General features: G+C 40.2%; 2 protein-coding genes across 7 annotated transcripts in view; both read left to right on the top strand.

Moving 5' to 3' along the window:
- Nucleotides 1-20,653, top strand: part of acads (acyl-CoA dehydrogenase short chain) — a 141,684-nt gene that overhangs the window by 16,707 nt on the left and 104,324 nt on the right. For all 6 annotated transcript variants that reach the window (XM_059988346.1, XM_059988342.1, XM_059988347.1 and 3 more), the window contains 3 exons: nt 2,487-2,636; nt 4,295-4,406; nt 7,985-8,136. In XM_059988346.1, coding sequence (XP_059844329.1) covers nt 2,487-2,636; nt 4,295-4,406; nt 7,985-8,136 — 414 coding nt within the window. The remainder of the gene's footprint in view (nt 1-2,486; nt 2,637-4,294; nt 4,407-7,984; nt 8,137-20,653) is intronic.
- LOC132403556 (general transcription factor II-I repeat domain-containing protein 2-like) lies at nt 15,384-17,970 on the top strand. Its single transcript, XM_059986945.1, has 2 exons — nt 15,384-17,769; nt 17,855-17,970. Exon 1 carries the CDS (start codon nt 15,864-15,866, stop codon nt 17,763-17,765), a length of 1,902 nt encoding a protein of 633 aa, XP_059842928.1. The 5' UTR covers nt 15,384-15,863; the 3' UTR covers nt 17,766-17,769; nt 17,855-17,970.

Genomic DNA, 20,653 nt, shown 5'->3' with positions numbered 1-20,653 from the left:
AACCCTTTCATTTCTGGAATCATCCCTGTGAACCTGCTCTGGACCCTTTCCAATGCTAGCACATCTTTTCTAAGATGAGGAGCCCAAAACTGTTCACAATACTCAAGGTGAGGCCTCACCAGTGTCTTATAAAGCCTCAGCAACACATCCTTGCTCTTGTATTCTAGACCTCTTGAAATGAATGCTAACGTGGTATTTGAATTCCTTACCACCAACTCAACCTGCCAGTTAACCTTTAGGGTGTTCTGCACTAGGACTCCAAGTCCCTCTGCATCTCAGATTCCTGGATTTTCTCCCTGGTTAGAAAATACTCTGCACATTTATTTCTAGTACCAAAGTATATGACCATGCATTTTCTAATATTGTACTTCATTTACCACTTTCTTGCCCATTCTGCTAATCTGTCTAAGTCCTTCTGCATCCTACCTGTTTCCTCAACACTACCTGTCCCTCCACCAATCTTCATATCATCTGTGAACTTAGCATCAAAGCCATCTATTCCATCATCTAAATCATTTATATACAGCACAAAAAGAAGTGGTCCAAATACCGACCCCTGCTGAACACCACTAGTCACTGGTAACCAACCAGAAAAGAATCCTTTTATTCCCACTTGCTGCCTCCTACCGATCAGCCAATGCTCTAACCATGTTAGTAGCTTTACTGTAATACCATGGGCTCTTAACTTGGTAAACAGCCTCTTGTCAAAGGTCTTCTGAAAGTCCAAGTATATAACATCTACTGCATTCCTTTTATCTATCCTGCTTGTAATCTCCTCAAAGGATTCCAACAGGTTCTTTGGGCGGGAATTTCCCTGAGGGAAGCCATGCTGATTTTTTCCTGTGTCACCAAGTACACCATCACCTCATCCTTAACAATTGACTCCCAACATCTTCCCGCCCACTGATGTCAGGCTGATTGGTCTATGATTTCTGTTCTGCTGCCTTCCTCCTTTCTTAAAGAGTGGAGTAACATTTGCAATTTTCCAGTCCTCTGGCACCATGCCAGAGACCATGGACTGCCCTACTTAGAACAACAAGAGAGACATTAGAATTGAATTGAATTACATCATTATTAAAGATCCATATGTAAATCTATTGATACTTTGTATTGGAGAGCGGGGAGAGAATTGTTTGGGCATTGGGAATCAAACATCAATGCTCCTTTTTCATTGTTGTTTCCAGTTGCCCACATTGCAGGAGGTAAGCGTTTCTGTACAGTAAGCTTGCATAGAAACACTTGCATGGCTTGTGTAGGACACCCATTTTTGTAATCTGCTTATTACCTGCCTCACATTGATCAACATCACAGGGGATTGTTCTGTACTTGGTAGGACAGGAGGCCTACCAGTTGCGGACAGATGAATGTAACAGAAACCTAGAGTTGAACGATCTTTTTGCACTATAAAACACCATTTTAAAGAGGGGGTTCTGACAGATGATAGTGATCTGCTTTGAAATATCTGTCGTTTAAATAATTGTCCAGTGATTTTTATGAAGGACGCAGGTGACCCCTGTGTTGTAGGTGGGGTTGCTTTCCTAGAAAAAAGGCCATGCAATGATTTTCCATATCTATTTAGAGATACAGCGCAAAACAGGCTCTTCCAGCCCTTTGAGCCTGCTGCCCAGCAATCCCTGATAAACCCCGATATAACCTGAGCCTAATCATGGACCAATTTACAATGACCAACTAACCTCCTAACCAGTTGGTCTTTGGATGCAAAGTCAAGTCATCTACATACAGATGAGTTGAAGAAAAAGGAAAATTTTGGAAAGTAATCTGTGAATTCTTTGAATTTTTTCCTCGTTCAGTCTGGTAATCTCTTCCCATAGTATCTGAATAAGTTTCAGTTTTCAGAGGTGCAAAAGACGTCACAACAGTAACTACTCTTCAAAGCAGTTGATTATTTGTGTGTACAATGTTCCTGGAATGATCTGAAGTTATGAAAGGTATCCTGTAATGCTGTTTATTTTTACAGAAGTGGTAAACCTTGCTATTGAACAAGGGTCCTGATGCAGGGTCTCAATGTGAAACATTATTTATTTCTTGAGATATAGTGTGGAATAGGCCTTTCCAGCTCTTTGAGCCATGCTGCCCAGCAATCCCCAGATTTTTAATCCTAGTCTAGTCACAGGACACTTTACAATGACCAATTAGCCTACCAACCAGTAGGTCTTTGGACTGTGGAAGAAAACTGGAGCACCCGGAGGAAACCCTCGCGGTCCTGGGGAGTACATACAAACTCCTTCCAGGCAGCGGCAGGATTTGAACCCAGGTCACCTGTATTGTAAGGCATTATGCTAACCACTACACTACCATCCCACCCATTTATCCCATGGATTTCATTTCTTTTATTGCATGGCTGCTGCGCGACCCATTGATTTCTGACAGCATTGTTTTGTGCCCCTTGTAAATCGTGTTGTATGAATTTTGAATATCTTCTGGTTTTGCAATCATTAAGAAAGTTCTTGCAATGCTATTCTCAGGTAAAGAAGATGGGAGAACTTGGACTTTTGGCAATGGATGTGTCTGAGAAATATGGTGGAGCAGGATTAGATTATCTGGCTTATGCCATTGCCTTAGAAGAGATAAGTCGGGGCTGTGCTTCCACTGGCGTCATCATGAGTGTAAATAATGTGAGTTTACAATAAACGTAATTGAAATCAAGGAATTGTTACAGCACAGGACATGCTTAATCCATGCTAGTGTGGTTAATGATTCGCTTCAGCTAAACTTTGACTGTTTCACAGAATTATTGATATATTTCTGATATTGTAAATAAAAAAAAATCAATTTTCAGTTTAATTTCCCTGAGTAAGCAGCCAGTTATGTAAGTTCACTTTCTAAATCCAGTCCAAAATTTTGTTAGCTCACTTTAACTGAGAAAGCTATAAGCCCCAAACAGTTCAGCAAGGCAGAAGAGATGCTGCATTGATTTGAGTAGTTTTCAGAAGAGGCGTTTTAAAGGGTGAGTGAATAGGGGGTGAATTTAAACTAAGTTGAGTTTGTAACTTCTGAAATAAGTTGAGTTCTGTGCCGAAGTTGCATACATGGACACAGGGTGAAGCGCATTGGCTCTCAATATGAATATATTGGAGGTAGGTGTCAGGGAAGCCACTGCATCCAAGGAGGTGAGAAAATCCAATGAAAGGGGAGTGTTGTAGCATTGACAAGTGCTGAGTAAAAGTAACAAGACTTGTGAATCAGTGAATCTTTTGTACAATTTTCTGCTATGAAGTAAAAGCCCCCTAATGAAGATTAAATTTTAATTTAGTTTTGCAGATTTCTTCCCATCCTTACTTTGAGCATCAGCATCAAGTCATTGATGGGTGTGGTTTCACAGATACTTGGTGCTCCAAAGTATTTTTTCAACTAGAATTGTATGTTACCTACTAAACAACACACACAAAATGCTGGTGGAACGCAGCAGGTCAGGCAGCATCTATAAGGAGAAGCGCTGTCGACGTTTTGGGCCAAGACCCTTTGTCAGGACTAACTGAAAGGAAAGATAGTAAGAGATTTGAAAGTAGGAGGGGGAGGAGAAAATGTAAAATGATAGGAGAAGACTGGAGGGGGTTGAGTGAAGCTGAGAGCCAGACAGGTGATTGGCAAAAGGGATACAGAGCTAGAGAAGGGAAAGGATCATGGGACGGGAGGCCTAAGGAGAAAGAAAGGGAGAGGGAAGCACCAGAGGGAGATGGAGAACAGGCAGAGTGATGGGCAGAGAGAGAGAAAAAAATCTAAATATATCAGGGATGGGGTAAGAAGGGGATGGGCATTAATGGAAGTTAGAGAAGTCAATGTTCATGCCATCAGGTTAGAGGCTACCCAGCCGGTATATAAGGTATTGTTCTTCCAACCTGAGAAGACCCCCCGGTCTTCTCCTACCATTTTGCATTTTCCCCTCCCCCTCCTACTTTCAAATCTCTTAGTATCTTTCCTTTCAGTTCGTCCTGACAAAGGGTCTCGGCTTGAAACATCGACAGCGCTTCTCTTTGTAGATACTGCCTGGCCTGCTGTTTTCCCCCAGCATTTTGTGTGTGTTGCTTGAATTTCCAGCATCTGCAGATTTCCTTGTGTTACCTACTCATGTGACTTTGGAATTTGCTACTGCAGAATCTGTTCTTGTCTCAGTTAGTGTGTTCCTGGATAGTTTGCAAACCTATCATCTTCTCCCTAACCTTGCAGCCCCTCAAGATGATCCTCCCACAGCCATTTAGTTGTTTGTGTTTACCTTACCATTATATTATTTGCTAAAAATGAATTTAAATATCATAAATTTCTCTTTTTCCAGTCTTTATATTTGGGTCCAATTTTGAAATTTGGTTCAGAAGAACAAAAGCACAAGTGGATTAGCCCTTTCACAAATGGAACTAAAATTGGCTGCTTTGCCCTGAGTGAGCCAGGTAAGGTACAATACTTGTATGAAGATAGGTGTATAATGTCAGCATACGATTCATTGGAGAGGGGTTGTGGTATGTTAAGGAATTACAACTTGGTTTTCTGCTAAAATTAGAAAGGTGTCTAATTTACCAAGGAGAATAGAATCACAGTTCAAAGTAAATTTTATTATCAAAGGTTTTATACTATATGCTACGCTGAGATTAATTTTCTTGTGGGTTTACTCATCTAATCTATAGAACAGTGACTATAACAGAATCAGTGAATGACCATCAAACCAGGGCTTTCAACCAGAGTGCAGAAGACAACAAACTATGCTCATGCAAAAAGAAGAAACAATAACATTATTAAAGAAACAATAAATATCAAGAACATGAGATGAAGTGTTCTTGAAAGTGAGTCCATTGGTTGTGGGAACAGTTCAATGAAGGAGCAAGTGAAGTTATCCCCTTTGTTTAGAGCCTGATGGCTGAGGGGTAGTATCTTCCTAAAACTGGTGGTGTGAGTCCTAAAGCTCTTGTACCTTTTTCCTGATGGCATCAATGAGAAAAGAACATATCCTGGGTGGCTTGGATCCCTAATGAGAGATGCTGCTTCCCTGCAACAGCATTTCATGTAGATATGCTCAGTGACTGAGAGGGCTTTATCCATGATGGACTGGGCCAAATCCACCTCCTTGAGTAGGAATTTCCGTTCAAGGGCATTAGTGTTTCTATACCAGGCCTTAATGCAGCCAGTCAATATATTCTCCACTACACATCTATAAAAGTTTGTCGAAGATTTAAATGTTATGCCAAATCTCTGCAAACTCCTAAGGAAGTAGAGGCACTGCTGTGCTTTCTTCATAATTGTATTTACATGCTGGGCCCAGGACAGGTTCTCTGAAATAATAACGCCTAAGAATTTAAAGTTACTGACCCTCTGCACCTCTGATCCTCCAATGAGGACTGTCTCATGGACCTCTATCTTCCTTCTGCTGAAGTCAATAATCAGCTCCTTGGTCTTGCTGATATTGAGTAAGAGGTTGTTGTGGCACCACTCAGTCAGATTTTCAATCTCCCTCCTACATGCTGATGTAGAATGCTGATGAATTGGCCAACAACAGTGGTGATATCAGCAAACTTGAATATGGCATTGGGGCTGTCCTTAGCCACTCAGTCATAAGTGTAAAGTAAGCAGAGCAGGGAAAGAAACACCCAGCCTTGCGGTGCTCCTGTCTAATGGGGATTGTAGAGGAGCTGTTGTTACCAATCTGAACTGACTGGGCAAGTAAGGAAATCCAGGATCTAGTTGCACAAGGAGGTCTTTATTGAGTAGATTTGAGGGGAGCTTGGCATTGAAAACTAAGCTGTAGTTGTTAAGGAGCACATTGATGTACGCATCTTTGTTGTCCAGATGTTCCAGGGTTGAGTGAAGAGCCAAAGACATGGCATCTGCTCTGGACCTGTTGCCCCAGTAGGCAAATTGGAACGGATCTAAGTTGCTTCTCAGGCAGGAGTTGATGTGTTTCATCACCAACCTCTCAAAGCACTTCATCGCTGTGGATATGAGTGCTACTGGACAATAGTCACTGAGGCAGGTCACCACACTCTTCTTGGGCACCGGTGTAATTGAAGCGTGCTTGAAGCAGGTGTGTATCACATGCTGCGAAGTGAGAGGTTAAAGATCTGTGAACACACCATCCAGTTGATCAGCGCAGGTTTTTAGTAAGTGGCCAGGTACCCCAATCGGGTCAGTTGCTTTTTGTGGGTTCACCCTCCTAAAGGCAGCTCACACATTGGCTTCAAAGACTGACGTCATAGGATCATCAGGGTATGTGGGGAGTTCATAGTGGTTTGTCATCTTCCAGTTGTCAAAGTGAGCATAGAAGGCATTGAGCGAACCCCTGCAGTCTCCCATGTCACTTGATTTAACTTTATAATAGGTAATAGTAATCAAGCCCTGCCACACTGTTAAGCATCCTTCATTGACTTAAGAAGGTCCAGAATTTCCACTTCGCCCATGAGATGACTTTCCAGAGATCATAACTGGACCTTGTGTAACTTTCTTAGTCACCAGACTTGCTGATCTGGCTCTCTACAGATTTCCGATCTTCTGAAATGGGGAAGATTCTGAATGATTTAGTAGGGACACACTCATCTACAGCTGTTTTAATAAAGTCTATTACAACCATGGTATATTCAGACAGATTCCCTAGATGAGTGCTTGAACGTGTCCCAGCCCACTGACTCAAAGCAATCTTGTAGCCAATTCTTCACTTCCTGCAACCACCTCTTTGTCCTAATCTCTGGAGCTATACTCTTTTGCCTCTGCCTGTATGCAGGTAGGAGAAGGACAGGCAAATAGTCTGATCTACAAAAATATGGTCTGGGCGAGGAATGGTAGGCATTCGTTATCTTAGTATAACAGTAGCCAATGGGTAGTCTGTTGGCACTTCTGGTTCTACAGGTTATTATGGTAATGGGCAGGGTTTTCTTCAAACAAGCCAAGTTGAAGTCTTCTGTGATCCGAAATGCATTGAGATGTACTATTTCTTGTTTGGTGATGCCATCATGCAGTATTGTGGGTGCTTGATTAGAGTGTGCTGCTGATGCTATGTAAACTGTGGCCAGGGTTACGGAAGAGAACTCCCTAAGTATTTGTTAGGCGTTCAAGGTCAGGGGAACACAAGTTTGACAAAACTGCCACATCAGAGCACCAGTGGGAGTTTATCATAAAACCCACCTCCTCCTTTTATCGTGAATCAGCAGTTCGGTGCATTGTGTAAATCAAGAAGCCTTCGGGTTTGATCACAGTATCTTGTGTGGCTGGAGAAAAGTCACGTTTCAATGATGATGACACAATACAATCGCACTGAAGGCAAAGGAAGGCCGCAGCAGTGAAGGATCCCCGTCTTTTTACCCTCCATGCCACCGTATCCTCCACCCGATGTGTCAAGGACCTTGTGGTGGTTGCCCACGCAGCACCCTATCCATGTTAAGCAAAGTCACGAACAACCATTCTCCATTAAGGGAATCCACCTTCTTGATTATGTGGATTCTGGATTGGTCTCGACAGCCAGCTGAGGAACCACATCATACTTGAGTGATTGGATTACTTCCACATCATCATATTGAATGACTGTGCGACCATGAGTGGCCAGTTCCTGTCCTGTTTTTTTTTGTTTCTTTTTGTCTTTTCCTCACACGTTATATGAGAAAGTTGACAGTGCAATCAAATGCAGATCTAATGTACTATATATTCCTCATGATTAAGATTCACTTAAACTCTTTGATCTAGTTAAGATTCTTTTCAGTAAAAAGACTATGTGATAGGTTCACAGGTTGAAACTAGGTAACATAAATTAATTAATATGGTATTCTTGGAGCTGGCGCTTTTTATTTTGGAGAAGTGTAGACTTGACAGAATTTTGATCTCTAGAGTACATTCTAAATTTTAAAAAAAAGATGAATCTGATTGCCAAGTTGTAAGTATTCTTTACCTGGCCTAACAAGTAAGTATAGGCACATTATGCAAACAAACACAAGGAATGGTTACTCAGGGCTCACACAGACTTTCAGTACTTTGCCCCTATGTTTTAAAGGGAATGGAAGTGATGCTGGTGCAGCCTTAACCACTGCCAGGCTAGATGGTGACAGCTGGATTTTAAATGGCACAAAGGCTTGGATTACAAATAGCTGGGAAGCTTCTGCTGCAATTGTCTTTGCCACCACAGACAAAGCACTTAAACACAAGGTAAGTAAAAGTGACATTTACTTGCAGATTCCCCATTACAGAGACTGTTTGAAAGCGACAGTGGTCGAATGATGGTGTGAGTTTTTACTAAAGTTCAAAAGTAAACCTATTGCTTGATTTTTGTGCATGTTGCTGTGGGTAATGGTTGGGAATTACTTTGATGCATGAAAGGAAATGTAGGCTGCACATATCCTTTAGGACTGAGTTGAGATTAGTCCATGCATAAACAAGGAAGTCGCAGGAGACTTGACTTGATCTGAACTGAAGAATTGAGAATATTGCTGCAAACCAATCAATGAAAGGTAGTCTCATTACAGTCAGATTTTTTATGATTTGCTGCATTAGTTTTAGGGTACCTTGATGAGTTGGTAGCAGAATTGCAATTCCTTCACCCTTGGTGAAGTGAGCACATGAGGAAGTATGATACTAGAGTTCTTCACAGATGTGGAAGAATTGTTCTGAACCAAGGACTGACAATTTTGTAATAATTTCTGAAGTCACTGTATACCTTCCGTTCTGATGATTTGTGACAAATCATTCTGATGATGTGCAGTGTTATGATAGGTACTATATTCTTTTAAAGGTGCACAGTATCAGGAAGTTGCACAAGGAGGTGACTTTTTGAACTAATGGAGTTCCTTTTTAACTTTGCTTTTGCTGTTTTTAGCAAGAACTTCCCTGCATTTTATGAAAGATTTTTGTTGAAATGTTTTGGATCATTTCTGATATTTTTACTGTATGGTGTTACAATAAAAGTAATAAAATTATGAAAGAAATAGTGAGGTAGTGTTCATGGGTTCACTGGCCATTCAGAAATGTGATGGTGGAATAGGAGAAGCTTTTCCTGAAAGTGCGCACTCAACGTTTTAGGAAGTGCTTCATCCTGTACACAGATTTCTGAACCCACAATATTTTTGCTGGTTATTATGAGGCACACCGCCTCACTATATTTTGATCTCTTTTTGCACTACTTATTTAATTTAAAAAGTATATATTAATATAACTTACAGTGAACTTTATTACACTATACTGCTGCTACAAAAGACAAATTACAGGACATATGTCAGTTACAAGTCTGATTCTAACTTTTTGATTCTGATTCTGAAATGGCAAAGTATTTTTAGTTAATAGCGTGCGTTAAGGGTTGTAAACCAGGTACTAAATAAGTAAAAAAAAAAATTGGTTGCTGTTTGGACTTGGTTTTGTTTATATGGAGAATGAAAATCCAGTTGTAGTCTTTGAGCAATTAAGAGTGTGGGTAATGTATGCATATGGATATGGATGATTTTGAGAACTTTTTTTGATGAATTGAGACCAGCATTTATTGCTGTACTCCAGGTGCTCTTGAGCCAGTAGTGAGCCTTTTTGGCCTGTTGCAGTTCAGGAGGGTAAGCTGCTCCCACAGTGCAAGGAGACTCCAGTGTTTTCACTTTGGAATGATGGAAGTGTGATGATATTTGATTACAAAGATGTGTGGGTGATTTTGAAAGTGACAACAATAGTATAGTGCCCTTACTCCTGTTGGTGGTACTGGATTTGAGTTGAATGGTACTGATGAAGGAGTAGGGTTAATATACATTGCAGATACATATGAATATTGTATAGAACAGAACACAGCTAGAATGTTTGTAAATAATATGGATGGTTATTCTAGATGTATCTGTAATGTACATGGTTTGGTTTGTTTGGAAAGTTTAAATAAAGTGCAGTGTTCTTTAAAAATCCCACCACATTTACTGCTGTCAGTTTTGAAAATTTAAATGACTTTTTAATGCTTTAATGCAACATGCAGTCACAGAACAAATTAATGAAAAAAGAGTTATTATCTTCCTTTAAAAAGCATCTAATGTAAGTAATGTAAGTGAGACCGAGACTTTTATCAGTTGGTGATTGGTGAAAAATAATTATCGGTCTCAGAGGTTGTAAGGCTACCCCTCTCGAAGTCTGGCAGCATGCTCTTCCCTTAGGAAATAGTTTGAAATTGCCTTATGACTGCCCTGTAACATTTGGGAGCATCTTCACCAGATGCTGTACAATACTTTAAGAAAAATTACCACTGACTTAAGTGCATCTGGGGTCGGGCAAGAAATGCTGGTTATAGTTGCAATGCCTTCATCAAAAGAAAATTATTTTAAAACCACCCACACCCATAAGTACAACTGTGTGTGCGTTATTGTTCTCATCATCATGTCTAAATTCTTTGAAACTTTTCTTTGTTTTTTCAATATTTGGTTCCTAATGTGATTTTACAAGCATAAAGAACGGAAACAATTTAAGTGTGAATTATTTATTATGTATTAATTTCAGTGCATATCAAAGAAGCTAGCAGGAAAAGTTTTCAAAATCTATAGTAAATTTATAGTAATTGTCCTTGCATTTTTGTTTCTAAAAAAAGATGTAGATTTGCTTTATCATAAAATTATCATAAAATGATTATAGGAAATATGATGATTAGTGAACAATGGAAAAGAAGATTAAGTGTAATGACTGAGCATCCATAATTCACTATTAATACCCGCATATAGTTTTTGTTGAGCTTTACATGTTTTAAGTTGGATTATTGCCTTTTGAATTTTTTTCTATTGCTGATCTCAGATAATGGGACTGAAACTGTTGTTATGAAACATTGGCATTATTGGCTCACTCAAAAGTTGAAATTGTGATTGGACTGAAAATAAATAAACAAGGTTGGAGGTCAGAGGTGTAAAGGAAAAGTCAATTATACAGGAGGGAGTAAACTGGCAAACAAATTGAAAAATGCATGAATGCTGCAGGAAGAAAGCAGGACAGAGAAGGCAACGATCATCTATGGTTCATGATCTAGTGCAGGGGTCGGCAACGTTTACCACTAAAAGAGCCAATATGGACCCATTTCCCACAGAAAAGAAAACACTGGGAGCCACAAAATGAAATAACACTGCATACAACGGGTTTTTTTTGCCTTTATGCTATGTATAAACAAACTATAATGTGTTGCATTTTTGAAATTGATGAACTCCTGCAGAGAAAACGAAATTACATTTCTGCATGCAACAAAAACATTTTGAACTCCGAAAAAAAGACGTTGGGTTGAAGGTTACTACATAGGTAGCCTACCTTGGATCGAAGAATTAAAAGAAAGCGCGCACTGGCGGGTGTCAGGCATTGGCTGTGGTGATGTATATTAATAGCGATAAAAAACACGTTGTAGCGGTGTAGCGCTACACGCAGCGCTAAAATAAAGACTGCAGTCAAAGGTAACTTTATTCGAACTAAACAGCCTTGCTTTTAAGCCTCCCTCAACCCATCCCCGTGGGCGCGGATGCTGCAAAAGACGCGTACTCACAAACCCCCGTAGGCTATCTCCCTTAGCCGGAATGCTGGCTAATTGTGAGGAAATGTGTCGCCACACTTAGATTGTACAAGATCACCATAATCTTCAAATTTAGAATTACATTTCAAAAGCTAACAAACTAACATAAAATACATTTTAATTAAATACTGACCAATTATTTCCCAAAGCCACAGGGAGCCGCAGCACAGAGGTGAAAGAGCCACAAATGGCTCGGGAGCCGCAGGTTGCCGACCCCCGATCTAGTGTGTTGTTTCGTAATAGTTAAAAAGTTATTGACCAAAAGAACCTGTGAATTGTCCAACTGACATCATGATTGAACTCCTGTTTCCACACTCAGTGTACTAAATTACAGAGGGGAATGCTAGCCATCACATCTAATTTGAGTACATAACTAACTCTGCTTCATACTGTCATGAAATTGGGTGCAACCTATTGGCATGGCCATAGTTCCCTGTAATTTCATGCAGTCCTGCTCTCATTGCCATCCTGTTGAATATACAACTCCTCCTTGAAACCTGTATAAGTTAAGTACACAGACCTTCCTTTATGCACTACGTTTCGACATGCTCCAAAATATGCCAAGTTCAATTCGATCCAGGAACAGATTCTAGTAAATTCCTGAACAGAGGCATTAGGCCTATTGATTTATATTTTCGTATTTAGTACCTATTCATGATATTGACAATTTTCTATGGTTTCTTTTTAATTTTCATATAAATTTCATGTTACTTATCCTTTCTCTCTACTAATCTATTAGAAAGCATCTGGATGAGCACTTGAATTGCCAAGAATATGTACATGACTATGAAAGAACATTTATGAAAACATGGAAGTGCCAGGTCTATTTCCAGATTGATGTGATTTCACCTGGACATGATTACTACTGCAATGTGTTCCAGTTTAAATCCCTTTCCTGCATGATATGCATATATAGACAGCTAATAATCTATCCAGTTTCATGGTGATTCCTTGGGATACTTTGTTTTTGCAGCTCTGCTAGATGCTTGTGTTCATTTGTAGTGTTTTATGTATGTTCCAGCCCATGGGAGCTCTTTTATTTTTGTTTCTACTTTTTTCACATCTCCTGTGGTACAGGGTTGTTTAATTTAAACAAAGGACCTCTTTCCCATTTTACACTCAGTGGCTTCTTCATTAGGTATACCCGTACACCTGCTTGTTAATGAAAATATCACCAATCACATGGCAGCAACACTACGCATAAAAGCATGCTGACATGGTCAGGAGGTTCATTTGTTGTTCAGACCAAACATCAGAATGGGGAAGAAATGTGATCTAAGTGACTTTGACCAGGGAATGATTGTTGGTGCCAGATGGGGACGTTTGGGTATCTCAGAAACTGCTGATCTCTTGGGATTTTCACGCACAGCAGTCTCTACCGTTTAAGAAAATGGTGTGACAAAGAAAAAAACACATCCAGTGAGCAGCAACTCTGTGGGTGAAAGTGCCTTGTTAATGAGAGAGGTCAGAGGACAATGGCCAGACCAGTTCAAGCTGACAGGAACTTTGAACGTAGAATAGAACAGTACAGCACAGGAATGTGCTCTTAGGCCCACAATGTTATGCCAAACCAGACGAAAAACACCCAAACAGTAATCCCTTCTACCTAAACAATGCTCTGTTTGATCCTAACTTTCATAGCTTAACATACTTTTCCTTTTTCTTCTGACTAATTTCATCACTTCTGTGGGCATCCAATGTTCTCTTATCTTTCCATCCCTGTCCTTCCTTCTAACAGGAACATACCTCTCCTGTACTCCATATAATTGATCTTTAAACACCCTCCACACATCTGATGTGGACTTGCCAGATAAACGGTGTTCCCAATTAACCCTGCTTAGTTCCTGCCTAATGCCCTCGTAATTTGCCCTACTTCAATTTCAAATTCTCCCACAAGACCATACTGATCCTTATTTATATTAAGAAGTTCTGGTCACTGTTCCCTAACTGCTCACAGTAACTTAAATAAACAGGTGTTACAACAGTGTTGTGCAGAAGAGCTTCGCTGAATGTACAACACATCGAACCTTGCTGTGTTACAGCAGCAGAAGACCATGAACATACTGTACAGTCAGAAACAGCATCTAAATATGGTTTAATATCACTGGCATATTGTAGCATTGAATCAGGTTCATGGGTCTGGCAAGTGAGACAGAAAGCACGGACTGCGAGTTGGTCTATTAATCATTTATTTACAAACAATTAATATTCTACCAAACATTCATGTTCCCCATGTTACAGAAGCTACAAAGCTGAATATTCAGCAAACACAAATTCAACAGGCATGCTTAGTTAAAAGTGCGCCCAGAGCATACCTCCCTCCCAATGGTAATGTGCACCACTTGCCTTAAACTAAGGAAGAGAGAGAAAGCCTCTTCCATGCGCTATTTTATATCTGGGATATTTGAAACTGCACACCAGGCATCTAACCATTGGGGAAAGCAGCTGCAGTTTCTCAACTAACCAATCATGACAAAGTGACTTTCCGACAGACAGAATAAACCATGATCTCCACAAGAAACATGTAGTGTAATTTGTTGTGTTGCAGCAGCAGCAGATTGCAATACATAATTAAAAAACTATTAAAAGTATATATAAAAATAAATAAATAGTGTAAAAAGTGAGAGAAATAGTGAGGTGATGTTTCTGGGTTCATTTTCCATTCGGGCAACTGAAGGCAGAGGGGAAGAAGCTGTTTTGAAAAGGTTGAGTGTGTATCTTCATGCTCCTGAACCATCTCCTTGATGGCAACAAGAGAAGAGGGCATATCCTGGGTGATGGGGGTCCTTGATGATGGATGCCACATTTTAGATGCATTGCCTTTCAAAGGTGTCCTCAGGCTGAAGAAGCTAGTGCCCGTGATGGAGAGGGCTGAGCTTATAACTTTCTGCAGCTTTTTCCATTCCTGTGTAGTGACCCCTTCCATACCATATGGTGATGCAACCAAATAGAATGCTCTCCACGATAATCTGTAGAAATTTGCAAGTCTTTGGTGACATATCAAGTCTCATTGAACTCCTAATGAAATATAGTCGTTGTTGTGCCTTCTTTGTAGTGGCATCAATATGTTGGGCCCGCATTAACTTTATTAAGAGATACCTGTTAAAAATGGCCACTGAGTGTATATAATGTATTCTGCTATATGGTTCTTTTAACACTTTTATCTGTATTTTTACTTGTTAGAAAAAATTAAGCTTTTTTTTTAAAAAAATGCCTGTTTATTATTCTTTCTCTCCTTATCAGACATAGTTGAATTTGTTCATGGTAGATCATTGTGAGCAAGTACTGTGGGATTGAAAACTAATACTGTATCCAGACCAGCAGATGGCACACTCTGACAGCTTTTCAGTGCAATCCAAATAAAACATTCAGGGGGATAAATATTAGACAATAGCTCCAATCTTTTGAATGATTCAGGCAGTTTAATCTTTTTAACTCATACTATGGTCAGGCTTTTTAGTTAAGTCGGGTTGATTGCTAATAATTTTATAAAATTCTTTTTTTTGCTGATTTTTATTGTGTGAAGTCCAGCCAGCCAGAGGCCCGGAAATGCAGCTAACCACAATTTTTGCCAGTTGTGACAAATACAGTTTAATTTTATCATAGTAGCAATTAGGATGGTATAATTAGTTAAGTAGTCAATATTAGCCTTAGTTACACTCTATTATAGTGACACTCAAGCTGCAGTTCCTTTAAATAAAAAAAACATTTCTGCAAAATTGTTACTCTATTGTCACAGGAGACACTTGTACTAAAAACTTTGTAAGTGCAAACTTAATGGCTAAACAAAAATTTAACCTTATCAATACAAGAGTCAAGAGTTATTGGGAAAAGGCAAAAAAGTTGGCTTGTCACTGTCATTTTTTGGGTTTATCTTCCTAGAGCGGGGGTCGGCAACCTGCGGCTCCCGAGCCATTTGTGGCTCTTTCACCTCTGTGCTGCGGCTCCCTGTGGCTTTGGGAAATAATTGGTCAGTATTTAATTAAAATGTATTTTATGTTAGTTTGTTAGCTTTTGAAATGTAATTCTAAATTTGAAGATTATGGTGATCTTGTACAATCTAAGTGTGGCGACACATTTCCTGGCACATCCGAAACGGCTCACAATTAGCCAGCATTCCGGCTAAGGGAGATAGCCTACGGGGGTTTGTGAGTACGCGTCTTTTGCAGCATCTGCGTCCATGGGGGCTGGGTTGAGGGAGGCTTAAAAGCAAGGCTGTTTAGTTCGAATAAAGTTATTCGACTGCAGTTTACTGACTGCGTGAGCACACCGCTACAACGTGTTTTTATCGCTATTAATATACGTCACCACTGCCAATACCTGACACCCGCCAGTGCGCGATTTCTTTAATTTTTCGATCCAAGGTAAGCCAACTATGGAGAATTCTAAAAAAAGAAAAGTGACTGAAGAAAACAGAACGTTTAATGATACGTGGACAGATTCATTTGCTTTCACTGTTAATGAGAAACTAGCAAACAACAAAAAGTCAAATGTCGCAAGGCATTTCCAGAATAAACACGCAGCCTTTGCTCAAAAATATCCGGATGGAGATGAGAGAAAAAAAGCCGTTTCGGAACTGATGCGGAAGGTTGATCTGAGCAAAAATCATTTCCAGAAATGGATGAAGTCTGGAAAATCAACGACATACGCCAGTTATATTGCCGCTCAGGAAATAGTCAGGCACGGGAAGCAGTTTACAGATGGTGAATATATAAAAGAATCTTTCATTAAGATTTCAGAACATCTATTCACGGACTTTAAAAACAAGAGTGAAATTGTGCAGAAAATCAGGGATATGCCCCTCTCTGCAAAGACTGTCAAAGACAGAACCATAAAAATGGCAGAAGACATCACAAGACAGCAAATTAAAGACATCAATTCAGCTGTGGCCTACTCGATTGCCTGTGACGAGTCTAAAGACAAAGGTGATATTGAACAAATAGCGTTGTTCTGCCGGTATGTAAACTCTGCCGGGCCACAGGAAGAACTGATTGAGTTGATACCTCTAAAAGACCAAACACGGGGGGAGGACATCTGTGAGGCTGTCTTGAATTGTTTAAGAGCCAAAGGAATAAAGACCACCCATCTGGTGTCAGTAGCTACTGATGGGGCACCGAATATGACGGGAACGCACAAGGGATTTGTGGCTTTACTGCAGAAGTCGCTGGACAGAAAGCTGCTGACTTTTCACTGCACCTTGCACCAAGAGGCACTGTGCGCTCAAATATGTCCTCTTGAATGCACAGAAGTAATGGATGTTGTCATTCAGATTGTCAATAAAATAATGGCAAAAAGTTTAAATCACCGTCAATTCCGTTTGTTACTGGACGAGCTGGAAAGCGCATATTCTGATCTCCTGCTGCACAACAAAGTCCGGTGGCTGTCCAAAGGGGAGGTGCTGAAACGCTTTGTCGCGTGTCTGGAAGAAGTGAAAACTTTCCTGGGCAGCAAAGGGCTCACCTTTCCTGAGCTGGAACAGCCAGAGTGGCTGGAAAAGCTACACTTCATGGTAGACATGACAGCGCACCTGAACACGCTGAACACAGCTCTTCAGGGGAAAGGACGCACAGCCCTGCACATGTTGGAGGATGTCTTGGCATTCGAGCGCAAGTTGACAGTGCTTGCCAGAGATTTACAGAAAGGCACTTTGTCTCACTTCCCCAATTTGAGAGAGTTCAAACAAGGTCACGACATGATAATTTCGGAGTATTTACATTCTGCAATCATCGCAATGCAAACATCGTTTGGGAAACGCTTCTGTGAGTTCAGAGAGGAAAAAAACACATTATCCTTCCCGGTCACTCCCTTAAGCATCGATCCTTCCCTACTGAATACGACTGCATTGGCAGGTGTGAGTCAACCTGATCTTGAGATGGAACTGGCCGACATAGCCGACAAAGACATATGGGTGTCCAAGTTTAGACGCTTGACAGCAGACCTTGAAGATGTTGCCCGTCAGAAGGCCGTTCTTGCTCAGAATCACAAATGGAGTGATATTGAAAACCTTCCAAAACCGGACAAACTTGTGTTCGAAACATGGAATGCTATGCCCGACATTTATGTAAACATGAAAAAGTATGCGCTTGGAGTCCTGTCGATCTTTGGATCCACATATGTATGTGAGCAGGTGTTCTCCAACATGAACTTTATTAAAAACAAACATCGCGCACGCCTCACAGATGACAGCTTGCGATCCTGTGTAAAGATGAAGGTGACGTCATACAGCCCTGATGTGCAGACGCTGTGCGCTGAGGTCCAGGAGCAGAAATCCCATTAACCAAGTATGATAAATATTTTAATTGCCTATTATTTTATGTATATTCATATTTTTTCATTGTTCAGTGAAATAGTCCTTTTATTTTTCAGGCTGACAGCTGGCTGATGTTATTTTTGGTTTGCTGCTGGCGGAAAATTTAAGTTCGGCGTTTTTCATAAATACAAGAAGGACTCAAATAGACATTGAGTATTTTACTTAAAAGTAACTTTCAACCCAACGTCTTTTTTTCGGAGTTCAAAATGTTTTTGTTGCATGCAGAAATGTAATTTCGTTTTCTCTGCAGGAGTTCATCAATTTCATAAATGCAACACATTATAGTTTGTTTATACATAGCATAAAGGCAAAAAAAACGTTGTATGCAGTGTTATTTCATTTTAAATGTCAAACGGGTTTTGCGGCTCCCAGTGTTTTCTTTTCTGTGGGAAACGGGTCCAAGTGGCTCTTTCAGTGGTAAAGGTTGCTGACCCCTGTCCTAGAGGCATCAGAATTTGTATAGGCCAATTTAGGAGCATAAGAACATAAGAAGTAAGAGCAGGAGTCGGCCATCTGACCCATCGAGCCTGCCCCACCATTCAATAAGATCATGGCTGATCTGGCCATGGACTCATCTCCTCCTACCTGCTTTTTTCCCATAATCCTTAATTCCCCAACTATGCAAAAATCTATCCAAACTTGTCTTAAATATATTTACTGAGGTAGCCTCCGCTGCTTCATTGGGCAGAGAATTTTACAGATTCACCACTTCCTGGGAAAAACAGTTCCTCTTCATCTCTGTCCTAAATCTACTCCCCTGAATCTTGAGGCTATAATCCCTCTTTCTAATTTGGCTTGCTAATTCAACACCTGGGATTAGCTTTTTTATTCTATAAGGGAAGGTTGGACTGATTGTGCCTTGAACTTCCAGGAATATAGAAAAGTCTGAATATCTGACTTTTTTCCTATAGAGATTTTGTTAAGGTTTGTGCTGAGAGGCCTGCTCTGTTACAGAGTCTAGAACCAGGATAAAACGTGGGACTGAAATAGGGACAAATGACTTCGCTGTGAAGGTGGTGAATCACAGAGGGCTGTGAATGTTCACTCTGAGTAAACTCGGGCTGGGACTGTTAGATTTTTGGGCATTGTGGGGATAGTGTGGGAATTGTAATTGATGTGGTTAATGATGATAATAGATTAAGTATGAGGTCCACTAGTGTTTCTTAATATGTTCTGTGGATAAAAAAGCAAAACTTGTGGAGGTTAAGTGAGAATGGAATCCCTTGATATCATCTCAACATTGTACTGAGCATGATATGGAGCCTCAATAGTATTTAAGTCACCGAGGAATGAAAATGAGGATAGAAATTGGATCATGCCTATTCTATGATGTTGTATAAGGTCCTTCGCATAAGATACAAAGTAATTAATTTATTGCACTACTATCCAAGAACCTACACTGTCGATGTCACTGAAATGAAATTCAGTCTCACCACATTAGTCTGGAATAAACAACTGACACTAATAATTGTAACCAGGATTACGGGATCGTTTTTTAAAAGAAGTCTGATTCACTAATAGCCCTCAAGAAGAAAATCTGCCACCCTTGCCTAGTCCATCGGACAGTTGGTGATGGACAGTAAATCCTAGCTTTGTTATAGATGACCATGCTCAACAAATGAATAAATAAAAGTTTGGAGCTATTGTTGGGGACTAATTGTCTTAGCCTGACTTATGTCAGTCATGTCAGAAAATGACAAATCATTTTAATTTTAATGATTTTCCCTCCCTCTCGAACAGAGTTCCTCCAGGTGTACCCAGTGAGTGAAATGTCTTTCGATGCGTTGTTGAATTTTTTTTCAGCCTGATTTTGATGTTATCTTTGAAGCATTTCCTTTGCCCACCAAGGCTCACTGACCTTCCTTCAACTGGGAGTTTGGGGAGAATTGAGTCAGGCATTCGAATGACATGACCTATCCATCAGAGATGGAGTTGCTTTATCATGGTGAAGATGTTGTTTGTGTAGGCCTCCTTCAATGAACTGGTGTTAGTGCTTCCAGCTGATCCTTAAAATCTTTCTTGTAGAAGGCACTGCACCAACTCACAAAGACTTCTTTGACATCTGTTCCCAAACTCATAAAGTCAAAGGAAAGAAAGTATCTCACTGACATTCATTTGCTGAGTTAATCTTCAGGAACTCCTGCATAACAACACTGTAGTGATACCTCTGCCATGTAGAGAAGAGCAGTTCAAAATAATGCCTCACCACCATTTCCCCCCCCCCACCCCCCAAGGGCAACTGGATTTGGTCAATTAATGTTACTCTTGTCAGACTCTTCACATAGCCTGAATGAATAAGCTGGTTCCTGATAGCTCTGTAGAGATCCTTCCTGGAAAGTACTTACTATATACATTAGGAAGGATAGAATGGGTTTGACTAAAATACAAGACAAAAATGTCATCATTCTATTTAATTACAGGAGTGCATGACACTTGTGTTCTCCTGGATGCCCTGCTTGGCTGGATTCCATCCAAATGGAGCAATTCCTTCATTGCTGGATGTTGGAAATTGGAAACGGACCAATAATTCATTTATAATAAGAACTTTAAGTGAGAAATGATCCACTTTAACAACATGATGCATTAAGCACCTTTAATTAAGTAAAATGACCCAAACACTTTGTGGGATATTGTCAAACAGAATTAGATTATGAGCCACAAAAAGGAAATTCTAAGGTAGACGATTGCGAGCTTGGTTGTAGGGAGAGCATCAAAGCAATTGGCAAGGCACTTAGGCTGAAAGCATTGGTATCATAATTGGACAGGTGTGGATATCACAGTGAAGATCAGAACAGGTGGACAGTAGGATTAGCTGGGTGGTAGTCAAGTAAATTTTAATACCATGTTAGTTTGGT

Source organism: Hypanus sabinus, chromosome 13 (assembly GCF_030144855.1).
Source record: "Hypanus sabinus isolate sHypSab1 chromosome 13, sHypSab1.hap1, whole genome shotgun sequence".
NCBI classification, from domain to species: domain Eukaryota; kingdom Metazoa; phylum Chordata; class Chondrichthyes; order Myliobatiformes; family Dasyatidae; genus Hypanus; species Hypanus sabinus.
Note: the sequence above shows the minus strand (reverse complement) of the source record. Positions and strands in the feature narration are given on the sequence as shown.

What these genes read in the sequence shown, in the direction of transcription:
- LOC132403556 (XM_059986945.1), top strand. Translation starts at nt 15,864, where the DNA reads ATGGAGAATTCTAAAAAAAGAAAAGTGACTGAAGAAAACAGAACGTTT.